This window comes from Melitaea cinxia, chromosome 29, assembly GCF_905220565.1.
Source record: "Melitaea cinxia chromosome 29, ilMelCinx1.1, whole genome shotgun sequence".
Taxonomy (NCBI): domain Eukaryota; kingdom Metazoa; phylum Arthropoda; class Insecta; order Lepidoptera; family Nymphalidae; genus Melitaea; species Melitaea cinxia.
The window spans coordinates 4,455,943-4,471,032 of record NC_059422.1 but is presented as its reverse complement, the minus strand read 5'-3'; the positions used below and the strand labels follow the sequence as shown (position 1 = coordinate 4,471,032).

Here is a 15,090-nt window from a genome sequence, read left to right as displayed (position 1 = left end):
TCCAGGGCGTCAAGTTCGGTCTGAGTCCATCTGAGTATGCCAAAGGTGTACAAGAGAGTGGGCATGACCCAAGCGTTATAAGCTCGGACCTTGTTGGCTCCAGACAAGTAGCTCCGAAGAACTTTTGTCAGCCGTCCAAAAAAGATTTCACAAACTGCCTGTTTCATGTCCACTTCCTTCACCCCTATGCATTGTGACATACCCAGATACCGGTAAGATTCAGCTTCGGAAAGGGTCTTGAATGATGTTAATTCGAGACTAAGCTGCGACGATTGAGTCACCTGACCCCTGTCCACATGCACGACCGCACACTTATCTACTCCAAGCTGCATCCTGATGGAACTGCTGAACTCCGTAGTGATTTTCAGCAGTTCCTGCAGGCGTGCAGCGTTAGGTGCCAGCAATTTGAGGTCGTCCATGTAGAGAAGGTGGGAGACTTTAGTACCTCCTCTCCGAAACTGAAAGCCTGTCCCCGAACGTTCCAGCAGGGTGCTTAGAGGGTTCAAGGACAAGCAGAACCATAGTGGACTCAGGCAATCACCCTGGAAAATACCCCTCCGTATCCTGATTGGGTCATCCGCCCCCGTCAGTCGCTCGCCCTGGAGACATAGGATCGTGCTCCATTGCCCCATACATACTCCGAGGAAGTCTCGAACTGCCTGGTCAACCTTGTACAGCTCGAGGACCCTCAGGAGCCATGAATGAGGTACCGAGTCGAAAGCCTTTTTGTAGTCGATCCAGGCGGCCGAAAAGTTCCGACGGTTGCGTCTGACAAGCTGGCCCGCCACAGAGTCGATGAGAAGGAGCTCCTTTGTACCGCGACCGCCTCCACGACATCCGTTCTGAGCTGCAGACAAGATATTAAACTCACCAATATGTCGTGAGATCTTACAGCTCAGAACGGACGTCAGTGTCTTGTAGATGGAGGTCAGACACGTTATGGGGCGGTAGTTGGTGGGATCTGCGGTGTTGGTGGACTTAGGAGCTAAGTGAGTGATCCCGGTAGTGAAAAGGTTCGGGAGTGTCTTCCGATCTATTGCCTCTTGGTATTGTCGAGCCAAGGTCGCATGGCAGACCGAGAGCCCTTTCAGCCAGTAGTGATGCAGACCGTCGGCCCCCGGACTTTTCCAGTTCGGAGCCCGCCGGACCGCACCACTGACGTCCTCCGTAGAGATGGCGATTGGGTTCATCGGTTCGATTTTAGCACATGCGTCCTGAACCGCCGCAATCCAAGGGCCCTCCTCATGCTCCACCTCCCCTGACCATATGTTGCGCCAGAAGGCGACGAGGTCAACCGTACTCGGTTTTAGGGAAGCAGAGCTCGATATCGGGTTCTCCAGCTTTCTATAGAACCTTTTCTGATCACTCACGAAGAGGCGATTTTGTCGAAAGCGCTCAACTCTCTCAGAGTACCTGCGAATGCGCTTTCCCCATGCCGCGATTCTCTGCTTCAGGCCGTCGATGCGCTCCGTTAGTTTATCGGCTATGATGTCAGGCTGATCGAGGCTGATGCCTAGCCCGTTGAAGGCCATTCTAACAGAGCGCACAATCCTTGGCCTTGTGTTGCCCGACCTGAAAGCTAGCAGCCTACCAATGAGGGCCCTGGCCAGGTTGATACGGCGTTCTATTCTCCTCTTCCAGGCTGGTACGTCGCTATTCTTATGAGTAGCGCGTCCAGACTCCTGGGTCTTGGCTCCGACAAGGCGGTGCACCGCTAGAGCGGCGCCGAAGAGAATAGAACCCGTATCCTCCAAGCTGAGGCTGCCTTCCAAATAGGGCGGCAACAGTCTGTTGGCTGCCTCAATGGCATTCCGCGTCGCGGCATTGAGGGGGAGGCGAGAGAGTCGCGGTCTCATTTCCAGAGGAGCGCCTCGAGTCTCGGAAATCGCCTCTTGCAAGATCCCTCTCATCTGTTCTACTTTTTGGGCGACTGCTCCCTCAGTGATCACCTCCACAGGCGCTTCGCTACGAACGCCTTCTTGTTGCGCTGACACTTCGTTGCGCACCGTGGACACGGGTTCGACTTCAGGAGCAGCCTCACGTCGAAATCGTTCGAGCTCGGCGGCGTCAAATATGCCCTTTCGTTGGATGTACCGAGCTCGATCTGCCAGGTTCTGTTCCGTAACAGTTAGCGTAGGCTCAAGCAGTAGGAACTCGCGGTGCATTACTGCCCGGTAGCCAGTCCGCCCGGTTTCACGTCCTACAGCCCTATAGTACGCACGCATGACACTCTCGTTCATTTTCGGTGTCCATCTCATGCGACGTACTCCACCAGCGGCGGGCAACGAATGCTGAGTCCCTTGGGACTCTGTCGTCGCCAAGCCAACTGGCGGGGATGGTGGATAACCCGACCGGTCAGGTGGTGGTGCCGGTCGGCGGGGTTGGCTGGCGGCCCGCATGCTGCCACGTCCAGCGCCAGCTCCAGACGCGCCCTGGCGTCCCCCAGGCAGCGGCCCTATGCGCCTTTGTAAATCATCCTCCATCATAGTATTTTTTTTTTTTTTTGAGTGCTAATATACTCACTTGGAGAGGCACTCACGCTCTCCAAGGAGGCTGCGCGGGTGTTATGCAGCTTTTGTTGCCCTTAGTCGCCTTTTACGACACCCTAGGCGTAGGAAGGGGTGGTCCTATTCTACTCTGCCGGGAACCACACGGCTTTTATTATTATTATTATTATTATTATTATTATTACTTAAAACACAAGATGTACTTATGTAGCCGTAGGAGATAATTGCGGAATGCTTAACATGAGAAATTTCATTCAATTCTTAAGATTCCTACCGCCCTTCCTTTTGTCTATCTTAAATGTGTCACACATATCAACCCTTGTATGAAGTCAAAATGCTAATGTCTATTTCGTGCAACACTTCACGGTCGTTACTTTGTTCTCACTGATCAATAATTAAAAAGTTTTAAGTATAATATATTTTAATTAAAAATGCTCACACACGCTTCCGAAACTTGTCTGTTTTTATGGAATCAATTTCTAGGAGATGTCATAACATTCGTTGTTATACTAGCTGCGCCTTGGAGTTTCACCTGCGTCATTTTCGATCATATAATAATATCGGGCATAAAAAGTGGCCTATGTATAATTCTAGACCTCCAGCTACGTCCGTAACAATTTTGAATTTTGGTTAGATTTTATTTACTCGGTCATTGATTCTGGATAAATTATTCTCTAAGCATAAAATGTTATTTCTTAACGATTTGGCCAAGCGGTTTATGGAACAAAAATATATTGATAATAAGTTACTAATTGTAACAATATCTATTAATATTCAATTTTTTTTTTATTTTTTTTTTTATTATTACCATACAAACATGTAACAAAAGTACAATTTACACATTCACAAATAAACCAATTAGGTTTACATAGGAATATGTCGTTCAACAATCATTCGCAACACAAAAATCACAATACAGTTCTTAATCAAAAAAAAACAACATAATTATGAAGGTAGTATTGAAAGAAATCCGACTCAGTAAATAAAATAAAAAATTTACATATACAAACATGTTAAATATACAAAAACAATATTGATACAGGCTGTTATAGCTTGTTCAAGAAATGCATCTTAAGCATGTATTTTATATTTGTTGGAGTTAAATTATTTCTTAATTCTAGATCAAGATCGTTGACTAAAACCGGAATGAGATAGGCGCTGGTACGTTTGCCGTATATATTTTTAATTTTAGGTATATTTAATTTTTTGTGTGTGACTTGACGTGTGGCAATTTTGTGTTCCTTTAGCTCTTGAATATCCAAATTGAAGAATTGATTATACGAGAATTAGAATATATAAGAATTAATTATACGAGATATTAAGAATTAATTATACGAGAGTCAGTATTGTAACTGCCGTGCCAATCTGTAATTGCAGGTACCGTCGGCCAAGAAAGTGGTGTACCACCCTAAGGTTGAATGCCGCTTACAGATTCATAGGTGATAAAGATTAGTTTCGCTTGCAGATCGATCTGATAACTTCTATGCCGTCTTTATCTGATTATTGATAACGATATTATTTATACCTAATAGAGTTTAAAATGTCATGTATAATAATGACGTGTGAATACTTATCAATTAGGTTTACGTCATTATTATATGTCTCTTTCAGTAATATCTTTTAATAACGAACCTTGTTGTAGTTTTCGATGTACAGGAAACTAAATCAAAACTGGTACACCACTTTCTTGATCGACCGTACATGAACATTTTAACAAAATGTGAGCATTGCTAGATATTTTGCTGTGTACCTGGTGTTGATGAGCCTTGAATAAATATATAAATTAATTAGTTCAACAGTTTTGCGTGAAAGAGCATCAAACATCATTTTTAAAAGATAATAAACACTTATCAAATAAAATAGCAATGTTTTTGAATACTATTTAAGTAATTGCTATGTTTTTTTTATAAGTAAATTTTATTCTTATTTGAAAAGTTCAAGTGGCTTTATATTATTGTCTATATCCCATTACATAGTATAAAACAAAGTCGCTTCTCGCTGTCTGTATGCTTAGATCTTTAAAACTACGAAACGCATTTCAATGCGACCGACAGCTTAACATGCTCTCCGAGGCACGGTGGGGAGACTCATACGGATAGATATCCAAACTGGAAAGAAATATTTGTACTAATACAAATATCCATCCGTAGCGGGAATCGAACCCGCAAACTGTCGGTGTTAGGTAACTACTCGCATCACTACACCAGAGTGGTAACAAAATTACATTTATAAAAATAAAATAAAAAATAGTTATGTTATTATTATTCTACTGTAATTTATCAAGGAACAAAGTATACATTTTATCACAAATCTTCATAAGGAGATCCACAGCGCACGTTGTAAAAGTGATCGCAAACCTGTAAAGATAGTAATTTGTTTTTATTTACTTAAATAGCGTTTCATTAATAGTGTTTAGTATGTACTAAATATAAATATTTTACTTTTAAAATGATATTTCAACGTTAACATTCATCCACACTGCATGTACTATTTGCAGAGCAGATTTTCTAAATAGTACCTTCTAAGTGTTCCTATAACGAAAGTTACTTTTTGTGATTAGTTATAGCTACAGTACCGCTCCGGTGCAGTGCGTGTACCGTATCGGCGTCAACACACTGGCGATTTACGGGTTCAATTAACTCTCGGGATGGACATTTGTATTTTTGCAAATATTCTTTTCCGGTTTGGATGTTTGTGTTATCATAAATATCTGATAGCGATCGTAAAATCGTGATTTGTAAAATGACGATTCGAAAGTGCTCTTGAAAGAAGAATTTGAATAAACCTGTTTTGGATTTTGATTTTGGCTCATAGTAGGGAATATATTCGTCAGCCCCTGTTGAGAAGCGTGGTGGATTAAGTTCCAATCCTTCTCTTGCATGGAGAAAAAGGTCTTCGCCCAGCTGTGGGATGTTACAGGCTGAATTGTAGAATCGTACAGTAAGTATTGTACTTCTATGATCAAAGTGTTACAGACGGTAATATTTGCTGCAGAACAATGTATTAAATTAAGAATTGTTAAGTGAAGCGTTGGCGCAGCCACGTAATGATGCGTGTACGGTCGCAAGTCTTATGCCCGTTTCTACAAGCCCAACACAGTTTATCGTAGACTGAGCGTTTATATTATTTGTATACATTTGATGATAATATAGAAAGAGCCCTTTTTTAACTATCAAAATACTCTAAAATCAATTGATTCGACAACAAGTTAATACCATATTCATCTTAAAAGAATCTTAGAAGTGTGTTAAGTTTAATTACTATTCTTTTTTTTTTTATTTCAGTTTATTTTTATTTAAAAATGTATTTTTACCTGAAATTGCTCATTAAACAGCGTTCCGTTGCTACACAAGTCGGTGGTGATGATGCGATGGCGCCAGCAAAAATGGAAAGCCTGAAATATAAACATAGATATATAGGATATATAAATAACAATCACGATATACCTAAGATACTATGATAGCACTATTAAAAAAAAATATTTGTTTGATAGTTCGCTACCATTAAGTTATACTTAGTATTAAAAAAAATCAGAACTACTCGTAATACTATAAACAAAAAAAAAATCTGATATTTTTTGATTGTTTTCTAATGAATAACATACATACATACATATAATCAGGCCTCTTTCCCGTAGGGGTAGGCAGAGACCACTTCTTTCCACTTGCTACGATCCTTACATACTTCTTTCGCTTCGTCCACTTTCATTATTCCCTTTTCTCTTGTAATGAATAAACTAAAAAAAATCTCGATTTAAAATTATTTCACCCGTAGAATTCAACAGTACTACAGTGAACAAAAAATTCACCCGTAGAATTTAACAGAACTACAGAGAAGAATAAAATAATTTTGATGACCCAGTATTAACACATCTTTACTGTACACCCAGATTTGCGCATGTAAATCTCTGATATCGTTCTATACATTGAAGGTAAGTTTACGGGTGTGTAGCTGACTAGCTGTCTATTTTGATTGAGACGTCCGTTTATTAGAAATATTGTTACATTAACAATGAAGTCGGCATACTAAGGCCCGCTTATTAAAAAAAATCTGTAAAGAACTCACTATAGACGGCGCCACGGTTCGCTTAAACCGAAAATAAAATCATCATATCAAAAATTTCGATCTAGCGGGTACATCGTTCCATAGCTTAATTGGCTAGAGCGCCTACACGTTCAGTCGGAGACGCAGGTTCGATCCCCGCTGGAACGGTCATTTTTTGATATGATATTAAAAAATGTTTAGAGTTCCTAATGTGTGGGTCACAAAAATAAAATTGTACATATTAACATAAAATATAATTAAATACAGCCTGGTGGATTAAACGCTGATCCTTCTCTTACACGGGGAAAGAGGCCTATGCAGTGGGATATTACAGGCTGAAGCGAACGAGCGATTAGGTTATATAATTAGATATTTACCTGACATCCACTATCTACATCAGCATAGTACCCTCTACTCCGTCCCTGGCAAGTGAAGCGGGTAGGAGGCGCTCTTTCGAACACGGGGTACAGGGGAGGGTCGTGGGGTAAGTGAAGTATGTGGTAATATTCGAAGTCCTTAGGATGCTGGCAGAAGACTGCGGCTAATGCTGGAAATATTCAAAAGAACTCTTTATAAACGCTTTGTACAACCGATAAAAATCTTTTATTTTTGAGAATCGATCGAACTTAGAATTTAGTATATTTTTAACCGACAAAAAAACGGAGGAGGTTCTCAAGTCGACGCGTATATTTTTTTTATGTGTGACCACGCATAACTTTTTACAGAGGTAGTCCGATTTTGATAATTATTTTTTTATTGGAAAGCGTATATATACCCCGAAGTTGGTCCCATATAAATTTAAAAATAAAAACCCAACCCTAAGGGTAGGAAAAATAATGGTTAAAGAAGAAAAAAAATTGAAATAAAAACTTTTTAACAAAATACTTAAACCGCAAAAAAAACTGAAAAGCGAAAAATAATAAACTTTTTTTATTTAACCTTAATAACTAACTTCCTAAAGTAATGGCCTTATCCCACTTATTTAGGGTCGTCACAACATGTTTTCCTCTTCCATTCCTCTCTGTTATTCGTCACTTCAGCGCTCACTCCTTTCATTCTCATGTCCTCACTCACACAATCCACCCATCGCTTTTTGGTCTGTCAGTCTTCGTCGTTCGACATTCATCCCTAACATTCTTGGTAAAAACCAATATAACGTTCATCCCTCCTCATAACATTCTAATCCCTCCTCGTTATATTCTAAGTATTAAGCTAAGAGTATATTAGTTTGTAGTATTGACAATTAGAAATTGAGATAAGCTTAAGGTAAGCAGACACAAAAACGAAATTATATTTTAGTTATTATATATAGTCTACAGAAAAGTAAAGAAACATTCCGTTACAGAGCTATAGCGTTATAGATAACCAGATAGAGTAAGGATATCTAATAAATAAACTTCTCTTAAAGAATCTTTTAAACAATTTAAAACTCTCAAACAAAGAACTAACTAAAATGAAAAAAATTGCATGATTATAAAAATAAACTCAAAATTCTAAATGAAAGTCCTTTATAAAGCTATAACAACATGTTAAGATTATACAGACAAAATAACGTACCTTAGAGGTGTATACAATCTTTTTTCTAATATTAAAATTCTCAATAAATACCAAACGAAAAATAAATAAATAAATAATTAACTCACCCAATAGAAACATAGCGATTGTTTTTAACATTTTATTTAATAAAATAAATAAATAAATAGAAAATAATTAAATAAATAAAGCGCACGTGTGGCGCGACGGTTGTTATGTGAATAACATGAGATTACCATTGAAATTTAGAATGTACTAACTAGTAACAAGATCTATATTGGTAGGTGTAATACGAGAGGTTTACGAAATTAAAACTTAAAAGAATTACGTAGAAATTTTGGAAATTTCAGCGAATATAACTATTGTTATAATTTACATTTCGCAAAAAAGAAAAACGTTTGTCGAGTAAGCAAGTTATTTATGGATTTGTACAGTAGACCTAAATTCTAGTAGCTACTTCGGTGGACGAAAAAATTTGATCATACGATGCCATTATTAAGCCACGATCCTTCTTCTCCTACATGGTGAAAGAAGCCAATGTCCAGCAGTGGAATGTTACAGGCTGAATTGTTCATAGTCGTATACAATTAATAACAACATTTTTTTTGGAATTTTATAAATGATGCAGGGAAGATGTAAAAGAAACGAACATAGATTTTATAATCGTGAAAATAAACAGACCTCTCATTTTTTACTATTAAAAAGTAAATTATATAATTACTAGCGACCCGCCCCGGCTTCGCACGGGTGCAATGCTGATACTAAATATACTACAGAATGTCTTTATTTATAGTGTGAAGCTAGCTTACAGCATGGTTATTATTAACATAATAACAACAACATTCAAATATGCGTCGTTATATTACGCGTTATTACTGAATGCGTTGAAGAAATAAAGGTTCACTGCTCGTTCCCCGTAGGTGACAGCGTGATAATATGTATACTCGATAGATATCGCCTATATGTTGACTCGACTTCTTACTAATATTCGTGCCAAATGTGAAGTAAATCCATGCAGCACTTTTTGAGTTTATCTCGGACATACATACAGACAAACAGACAAAAATTCTAAAACCATATTTTTAGCTTCGGTATCGATTGTAGATCACACCCCAAGTATTCATTTAAAAAAATATTCAATCTACAGTTTTGACTTTCCTACCATTTTATTATATGTATAGATATATTTAGTTCTTAAGTTGTGAATTGTAAGTAATTATTTATAATAATATATTTTTATTTGTTAGATTGATCTCTCTCTCATGAAACCATCCATAAGATCGGTGTATCAATTTTCGCACACAAAGGTCGTGATCAGGGAGACCTTGCGGTCATCAAGTGTCCTTAATATACCTACTATATTCTTTCGTGGTTTTACAAAAAAAAAAATCTTTCTGCTAATATTTTCAGAATTTGTTTTAATAACAATAAATCAGAGGATTATTATTTATAAGGCGGTATTTTAAAGATTAAAGGGGATTGTGTTAACAAGATGTTAAATCAAGTGTAAATATCGCTAAACTAAGGCATTGTCTATACTAATATTATAAAGCTTGTTTGGTTTGAAATTGAAAGGTTTGTTTTTGAGATTGAAAGGTTTGTTTGTTTGTTTGTTAGTTTGTTTTGTTTGTTTGTTTGTTTATTTGTTTGTTTGAACGCGCTAATCTCAGAAACTACTGGTCCAATTTAAAAATTATTTTTATGTTAGATAGCCCATTTATCGAGGAAGATTTTTAGTTCATTTCAGTTTCAATATCTTTTTTATGAATTATGCAATATTATGTACCGAGGATAGTTCTAAAAATATCTAAAAAAAAGTCGATCACCACACCTGCTTGCCCAGCGTTGTGACTGAGGGCAGCACACATGAGTTCACGTCATTTTTGGCGCGAACTTGTGGAGGCCTATGTCCAGCAGGGGACTGCGATAGGCTGAAGTGAAAATATCTAAGTAATTTTATTTTGTCCTTTTCAAAAGTGTAATATTTTTATTTTCATTACAGCCTATACAGTCCACTGCTGGACATAGGCCTCCACAAGTTTTTATTTTATTAAATAGAAATTATAATATCGATGATAAGTCATAAAACAATATTTTAATAAATACCACGGAAAAGCCCATAAAAAATCACGGTCATAGTCGTCAGTACAAGAATGGGGAACTAGATCTAATGTCATGGGGCGGTACTGTCACGACTATGATTCAAATATCATATCATAGATTACATCAAGGGCATAGCTTAAATTGGATAACATCTCTACTGTTATTAATAATGTAGGGGTTGTGTGTGCGTAAATATAGCAGTGTACATATTTGCCATACAGATATTAAATAATTGCTAAAAAATAATTTATTGTGACTTGCTCAAAATTCGCTTCCGGAGGTGCGTTTTTTGTTTTTCAGAATCATTGAAAATATACATATGTACATAAAATTTTTTTTTTTACTTAGTTTAAAAGTTTTCGGCTGACCTTTTTTTAGGCCAGCTATTCCATAAATCTATCGAGTATAATTGTGTTTGCCTGCAAACGAAAAAACTGAACTTCAATTACATCGACAAGTAATACAACGTAAGTAGACGAAAAAATAGTTAAGTTTATTATGCGTTATCAAAGCTTACTCAAAAATTAGTCATCAGATCTCGATAAATGAGACTACAGGACATGTTTTAGCTTTCAATTAAAATAAGAATCATCAAAATCGTTATACCCAGTGAAAAATTGTGAGGTATAATACAACGTAGTTCGACAAAAAAAAACAGTCAAGTAAATACGCATTATTAGATTTAAAAAATAATAATTAAAATCTGACTACCAAGTCAAAATTTCTCATTTAACATACATAAAAAAATACAATCGAATTGAGAATCTCTTCCTTTTTTGGAAGTCGGTTAAAAAGTAAAGTAAACGAAAATTCTCTTTTAACTGAGGAGTTGATTAACTACAGTGACAAAACCGATTTCAAATCCCTCCAATGTGTAACATTCGCTATAATATATATGTACGTTTGAGGAGAACAAGTAGCTTCATATGGTTCAGTACCATAATCGTCACTAGATCACCATCAGCCAGTGACATAGCGATATAGTTTTTATTATTATCTCATTAGCAGAAAAATGTTTTTTTTTTCTTTTCATTTTACGTCATTTCATATTCTCTTTAAAAATCCCTTTTTTAATTTTAAAACTAGCTACGATATTTGCTAAAAAAAAAAAAAAAAAAAAAATATCCGTGAGCAGTAACATTGTTACATGATTCTTATTAGCTTTGGTTTCATCATTACAGCCTTTACAGTCCACTGCTGGACATAGGCCTCCACAAGTTTACGCAAAAATAACGTGAACTCATGTGTTTTGCCCATAGTCACCACGCTGGGCAGGCGGGTTGGTGACCGCAGTACTCTGGCTTTGTCGCACCGAAGACGCTGCTGCCCGTCTTCGGCCTGTGCATTTCAAAGCCAGCAGTTGGATGGTTATCCCGCCATCGGTCGGCTTCTTAAGTTCCAAGGTGGTTGTGGAACCTTGTTATCCCTTAGTCGCCTCTTACGACACCCACGGGAAGAGAGGGGGTGGCTAAATTCTTTGGTGCCGTAGCCACACAGCACAGCTTTGGTTTGCTGATATCTAATCTGTTTACAGACTTATACCATGTCGAATTTTCGAGATACTTCCATTTAAATAAAATACCGGATTCGATCTATCAAAGCACGTCTTTATTTTGAAAAATAAATTACACTTTTAACGAATGAGCTATTTAATGGTTGAAGTAATGATAAGATTTTCGGTAAAATGTAAAATATAATTTCAAAATAACGTGCACGTAGTAAAATATAAAATAGAATTAATAAATTGTAAAACATCAATTATAAAAAGAGTTCAAAATACAAATTCTTGACATTTATCAAAAATACTTTTCTAAACAAAATTAAAACAAGAAATCTCCCCGGCTTCGCACGGGTGCAATGCTGATACTAAATATACTACAGAATGTCTTTATTTATAGTATGAAGCTAGCTTATACCATGGTTATTAACATAAAAACAACATTCAAATATGCGTCGTTAGATTACACGTTGTTACAGAATGCGTTGAAGAAATAAAGGTTCACTGCTCGTTCCCCGTAGGTGATAACGTGATAATTTGTAGCCTATAATATGTTGACCCGACTTCTTAATAATATTCGTGCCAAATTTGAAGTAAATCCATGCAGTACTTTTTGAGTTTATCCCGGACATACATACAGACAAACAGACAAAAATTCTAAAAACTATATTTTTGGCTTCGGTATCGATTTTAGATCACACCCCAAGTATTCTTTTAAAAAAATATTCAATGTACAGTTTTGACTTTCCTACCATTTTATTATATATATAGATAAAAAGTCTATATATGTGGATACGCCACACACTGATATTACTTTTTGAATATAATTTAAAATGTTAATTTAAAATATGCCTATGAGTTAAGAATCAAAATATAAATTAGGCAATAAGAGTAGGTAATTTGGTAGATTTGTGTCACTTGTTTCTTGATTTCTGTCCTACCAAAAATTACCTAACATTGCTAGGGTCGACTAGCCGCTATATCTTTTTTATGCGTTGACAATGTCTTGGTGGAATCATTTCCCATACTCATCAGGCGCGGCTTGCCCAGACTCGAATGTAAGAAGTGTATTTTTAATGACACGTTGTTCCCGAGTGGGTGGTGTGATAAAAGTAGTTCTTCTAGCATCTTTTCGTAATTTACAACCTTTTTATTTCCAAGAAAATTATGAAATATTTTTTCAAAAGCTATCCACGTTCTTTATACCTTATATCTACCAACATAGATTTGAACAATGGTTTTTAAAGATTTCTCATTTTTAACGACCAACAAATATGCCTTTCTTTAATTTGGCCTAACTTACACGGGGAACTTTAGTTTTCTATATAGATTAGATGCTTAAATGCTTCACCATCCCTATTTATTGATTGTATTGCTTTCGTGCATGCATAGGTAAGCATTTTTTATTATAGTAGGGGAACACCGGGCAAGACGGGGTGGTGGGCAAGACGGGGCATCAGGCTTTTCAGGTGATTTAAATTGATCAATCTCATTCGCTCTGCCATCTCGCTACTGGCCGCCACGACAACTCTTAGTCACACGGCGGCTATTCATTTGTTTTAGTTATCGTCGAAAAATAGATTTCGTTTGTTCGTATTAAAATTTCTTATATGTACGTTTCGTAGTGCATGAAACTTGTATTTGGTAAATTTTAAGCGGCACCTCGGTTAATCCTATCTACAGTACATTGCAGTAACAGGTAATAACTTGTTTTGTTATGAAACATTATTCATTTTTTTTTGTTTGAATATTAATTTTGAAACGAATCAACGGGCAAGATGGGGTATCTGATACCCCATATTGCCTGACACGATTTTGATTATTTATATTTTTTTATATATTGTTTTAGCATGGTATATATTTAAAAAAAGTCAGATATGTTTATAAAAGAAACTCAGAAAGAGAAAAACGGTCAAGGGAAGCACTGAACAAAGCGATAGAAGTTGTTTTGAAGCGAGAAATGGGGTTGGCTGCAAAATTTTTCTTAGACCCACAAACTACATTGGAATGAAAGGTAAAAAAGGCTAAAAAAGAATGTAAAGGTACCTTTGGGTACCAGTATTTTCGCAAAAAGAAGAAGAGGATGAGCTTGATGGATTATTTACTAGACATAGAAATCGGTTTTTTTTAACTGTAGATACTGTGGCAGCACCTCTTACAACAACAGCAACGAGCACTGCAGTTGTTGTTACAGATCCTGCTACTTCAACAGTTGTGACAACTAGTACAACTGAAATTAACACATATTTAAATTTGAGTCCTTCCCCTAGATTTTCTTATTGGCCTAATTTAGTGCATTAGCCAGCCCAAAGCAACTATTGCCTCTTCCAGTGACCAAGAAGACATTAAAAGTGACGAAAAAACGCGGTAAAACTACTATCTTAACCTCTTCACCCTATAAACAGAAGTTGTTAAGAGTTAAGTTAGAAAAATTTATTAAAAAAAAAATGTGACAGAAAAGTTAAAAAAGCAAAACAAGGAAATCAGACAGAGAAGAAAGGAGCGAAAACAGAAAAAGGAAGAGAAACAAAACCTATTCAAGACTAAAGCCATAAAGAAATATAATTCAAAGAAACGTATTAGACAGTCGTCTTCTGAAAAGAGTGATGTTGAAACCGAAAACACTCATTGCCTACATTCTACAGGATTATATTTTGACTCCAAGAAAGGTTGGATTGCTTATTCTTCTTGTGGTAAATGGTTACATTATGGCTGCGCAGGAGTGATGATAATGATGCCGAAGCAACATTCATTTGCGAGTTCTGCACTCCTGAATAGTCGAGAGAATGGCTATACCCCATCTTGCCCATTAGGCTCACCCCATCTTACCCGACCTATCGGGCATGATGGGGTGATATGTCATATTTTACATTTTGTTATATTATTAACAATTCTATGGTGCTGTGTTCCTGATTTAAATTTAATATGTAAGATTGATAACTACGCGCCTGATTAAGAATAAATTTGATTATGAAACCATGAACCCCTACGATTTCTGGAGCTTTAAACCTTAACTACCCCATCTTGCCCGGTGTTCCCCTAGTTAATTTTCTGCAATGTACTTTGTCCACATGCGTCTCTCATTTCCTCAAAACAATCCCTGCGCTTGCGTATTTTAGTTAACTAGTAGTAAAAAGCTTGTTATCTATTTTTAATACCGAGCTTTGGTTCTGTTGTTAAATATATATTTAGTTAAATTTATTTTAATTAACCTTAAAATACTTTTAGCTTAATATCTGAAAGTAGTTTTAAAACCACGCGCTTTTAGATACGAGATCGACCTCTTACGCTTTGAACCTAAATATGTCAGTTTGTGAAATAAAAAATATGGTTCGGAACGTCGAACGAGTTAGGCTTTTATTTTACATGTTCTGTATATCAAATAATATATTTTAGTTTTATATG

The 15,090-nt window shown here is 36.7% G+C and overlaps 1 protein-coding gene across 1 annotated transcript; it reads right to left on the bottom strand.

Moving 5' to 3' along the window:
• Positions 1 to 4,762: 4,762 nt before the first annotated feature.
• LOC123667862 (U-scoloptoxin(01)-Er1a-like) lies at positions 4,763 to 8,318 on the bottom strand. The gene is made up of 4 exons (XM_045601697.1): positions 8,195 to 8,318; positions 6,929 to 7,098; positions 5,821 to 5,901; positions 4,763 to 4,864 (listed from the first exon to the last, which is right to left on the bottom strand). The coding sequence occupies exons 1-4, from the start codon at positions 8,223 to 8,225 to the stop codon at positions 4,811 to 4,813; spliced, it is 336 nt and encodes a 111-aa protein (XP_045457653.1). The 5' UTR covers positions 8,226 to 8,318; the 3' UTR covers positions 4,763 to 4,810.
• Between the last annotated feature and the right edge of the window lie 6,772 nt (positions 8,319 to 15,090).

What these genes read in the sequence shown, in the direction of transcription:
- LOC123667862 (XM_045601697.1), bottom strand. Translation starts at nt 8,225, where the DNA reads ATGTTAAAAACAATCGCTATGTTTCTATTGG. An exon ending in AATCGCTATGTTTCTATTGG is followed by an intron (nt 7,099 to 8,194) that starts GTGAGTTAATTA and finishes GAATATTTCCAG; the next exon opens with CATTAGCCGCAGTCTTCTGC. An exon ending in TGTTTAATGAGCAATTTCAG is followed by an intron (nt 4,865 to 5,820) that starts GTAAAAATACAT and finishes CTATCTTTACAG; the next exon opens with GTTTGCGATCACTTTTACAA.